This window comes from Carica papaya, chromosome 2 (assembly GCF_054855325.1).
Source record: "Carica papaya isolate Zhongbai chromosome 2, ASM5485532v1, whole genome shotgun sequence".
In the NCBI taxonomy this organism is placed as follows: domain Eukaryota; kingdom Viridiplantae; phylum Streptophyta; class Magnoliopsida; order Brassicales; family Caricaceae; genus Carica; species Carica papaya.
The window spans coordinates 18,163,667-18,167,469 of NC_142310.1; the positions used below are offsets into that span (position 1 = coordinate 18,163,667).

A 3,803-nucleotide genomic window follows, 5' to 3' on the forward strand; every position below is an offset into this window, starting at 1 on the left:
TGTGAATCTCGAAAATTTCACCATATAGATAATGGTGTCAGATCGTTAAGGCAAAAATTATGGCGGCTAGTTCTAAGTCATTGGTAGGATAGTTCTGCTCATGATTCTTTAATTGCCTGGAACCATAAGCTATCACTTTTTCATGTTGCATTAGCACGCATCCCAACCCTTATTTTGAAGCATCACTGTAGATAGAGAATTCACTAGTACCATTAAAAATAGTTAATACTGGAGCTGTTGTCAACTGTTTTTTTAGTTCTTAAAAACTTTGTTCATACTAATCATTCCACTCAAACTTTGTATTCTTTCTAGTGAGTTAGTGGAGTAGCAATCTTTGAATAATTTTCAATAAACTTCCTGTAGTATCCAGCTAGACTGAGAAAACTTTAGATTTCAGTTATCGTTGTAGGCCTTTTTAAGTTTACTACTGCGTCTACTTTAACTAGATCCACTGATCCCATCCTTTGAAACTATATGTCCAAGGAAGGCAACTTTATTTAACCAAAATTCACACTTCTTAAACTTAGCATACAACTTCTATTTCCTAAGTATCCCAAGCACTATTGTCAAATGCTCCACATGTTCAGCCTTGCTCCGTGAATAAATCAGTATATCATCAATGAAGACGATGACAAACTTATCCAAGAATCGCTGGAAGACTCTATTTATCAAATCCTTAAATGCTATAGGAGCATTTGTTAGACCAAAGTGTATGACTAAGAATTTGTAACGGCCGTACCTGGTTCTGAAGCCAGTCTTGGAAATATCCTCTTTCTTAATTTTTAATTGATGGTATCCATAACATAAATCAATCTTTGAAAATTCTTGAGCTCCTTGAAGTTGGTCGAATAAATCATCAATACGAGGCAACAAATATTTATTCTTTATGGTAACTTGGTTTAGTTGCCTATAATCGATACAGAGTCGCATTATACTGTCATTCTTCTTCACAAATAATACTGGAGCTCCCCACGGTGATATACTTGGTTTAATGAAACCCTTATCCAATAATTCTTGCAATTGTTTCTTGAGTTCCTTTAATTCAATTTTTGTCATTCAATACGAAGCCTTCAAGATAAAACTCGTATAAGGAATTAAGTCAATAAAGAACTCGATCTCCCGGTCTATAGGTAAACCTAGAAGATTTTCTGAAAAAATATTAGAAAATTTCTTCACCACTGGTATCTGTTGTAGATTGACTTTTCTACTTTTATTCTCCACTAAGTAAGCCAAATACCATGCACATCCCTTCTCAAATAATCGTTGAGCTCGAATGCAAGATACAAGACATGGATATTGGAGCTTCCTAATCCCTTTGAATTTGAAGGCCTTATCATTGGGAATGTTAAAAGTAACCGTCTCTCTATGAAAGTCTATATTGACATGGTACGCTACCAACCAATTCATTCCTAGTATGACATGCATGTCTAGGAGTATAAGATCTACCGGTAACTCTTTATTGGCAATCTCTACAATACATGCTCGGCAAACTATACTAGTGGTCAAGTCCTTATTGGCTGGGGTAAAGACTACTAATATATATTCTAAAGGTGATTGTTCAATGTTCAAATGCTGAGCAAACTCATGTGATGCAAAAGAGTGTATAAATCTTGGGTCTATTAAAACTTTAGCCAAGGTAATAGAGATAGTGAACACACCTTGGATTACATCCTGAAAGGATTAAACATTTCACTTTGTAATGGCATATACTATTCCTTGAGTTATTGGTATGATATGCTCTTTATTTATAAGACACTCTTTGTTCCGATGTTAAGTACTACTACATCTGAAGTATCTATTTATCAACTTATAGCAGGGTCTGCTACTATGGTTTTTTGTAGAATTGGGACATATCTGTTCTGGCCATTGTGTTGAGACTAAGAGATTCGTTTTTTTTGCCTTTTATCAGGTTGTTGTGGCTCATAGACCTTCCTCTTATTGTTTGGTATGAATAGTAGAACCTGTTGGATCTATTGCAGGGTTAGACTTATAGCATCTTCTGCAATCTGGGCTCGTACAAATGTTTCTTGATAGTCATTAATTTTCAGAACGGAGATTTTATCCCATATCTCTTTATGCAGGCCTCTCTGAAACTTTCTAGCTCTTAGACTTCCATCTGCTACTAAGTTGGGCACAAACTGAGGCAATTCTATAAAATTTTCTGTATATTCTGCCACCCTCATATTTCCTTGCTTTAATTCTAGGAACTCCATTTGTTTTTGTTCCCAAACAAAGTCAAGGAAATACTTCTCGTAGAATGTCGCTCCAAATACTTTCTAAAGGATTAGTGTCCTCAACGATCCATTCTTCAGGTGCCACCAGTGTTCTGTAGCTCCCTTGAACATGAATGTGGCTAATTGTACCTTTTGCTCTGAAATAGTGCTAAGAACATCAAATATTTTCTAACTCCATGATCCACTATTCGGCTAATATCAGGTCAGTTGCTTCAGCAAATGATGGTGGGTTCATTCTCTTAAATCTTTCAATGAGTTTTCCATTATTTTCCTCCATCTGCTGGGTGTTACTAGTACTAGCATTATTACCATTTGCAGCACTTTGGCTATGGACTACGTGTTGAGTTACCACCGTGCCAAGTCTTCGACTATATGCATGGGTCTATCTAGACTTTGCTCAATCCAGTCTTCCGGAATCCGATGTGCCTGCTCTCTCGATATCCTTGCCATTTCCAATATTCATGAAATTAAAATTTAGAGACATTTCTCTATGTTTTTCAACTCTATCTAAGTCTTATATAACCCTAAGTCTCGTATTCAAGGGATGTCCTAGAATCATGCTCTGATACAACTTGTCACGGACCACACATCGTCTTATAGAATAATGACTAGAGCATATTTTTTTAAATTATATAGACTCAAGTTAAGTAAAATAACTTAAATTTATTAATAATAAAAGAGTCACAGAAGTATTACATTCCTTAAATATAAAACATAAACATATGTACGAGACTCTAAATTTTCTTACTTATATTACTAAACAAAAATACGAAATAGTAACCTTAATATAAGAGCTTAGACTTCAGAAATTTCCTCCATATGATCGTTCACTCTGCAGCGGTATCTTCTGTATCTGGAGGGTGATAAGATGGGTGAGATAAAATATCTCAATAAGTAATATTATAAAATCACAACATAATACATGTAATATATAGTTTCTTTACACACAATAGAACATATATCATATAATCTTTTCAAAACATATACGAATCAGAAGACGAAAGTACAAATCATAAAACAGATGCATGTTGTATACTTCATTACTATTATGGAGGATCAATCAGTTACCATATATTATGCATAGGCACATATACTTATCACCAGTTTTTTATGTACCCGAAGACGGAACGACATACATGAGTACCTTAAAACACTGCTACCCCTCAAACATATAACAGTTAGGACACATAAATCAGACTGTTTTCCCATACACCCGAACACGGAATGGTTATGTATGCGTACACACTTATCACTTCGCCAATACACCCGAACATGGAACAATTACATACGGCCAGATTAAAGCTTAGCATAATGCAGGTATTTTCATATAACTTCTTTGTATAATGAGTGATGCACATATATCAAAATCACATTTCGAAAACACAAAGTGAAATAATATTTATAACAAATTAAAACTTTAATAAATACTTACTTATCAAATACGGAAGACAAATTAAACATGTACACATTTTTATACTGAAAATACGTAAAATACTTCAAAACTACGTAGGCTATGAATTCATAATATTCACTTACTTTAGATTCTTGACAATCGTAGTTTTAATTCCA

General features: G+C 34.3%; 1 protein-coding gene across 1 annotated transcript; it reads right to left on the reverse strand.

The window, feature by feature from the left end:
• Positions 1-1,056: 1,056 nt before the first annotated feature.
• LOC148268832 (uncharacterized) lies at positions 1,057-2,684 on the reverse strand. The gene is made up of 3 exons (XM_088212195.1): positions 2,587-2,684; positions 2,248-2,371; positions 1,057-1,671 (listed from the first exon to the last, which is right to left on the reverse strand). Exons 1-3 carry the CDS (start codon positions 2,682-2,684, stop codon positions 1,057-1,059), a joined length of 837 nt encoding a protein of 278 aa, XP_088068321.1.
• Between the last annotated feature and the right edge of the window lie 1,119 nt (positions 2,685-3,803).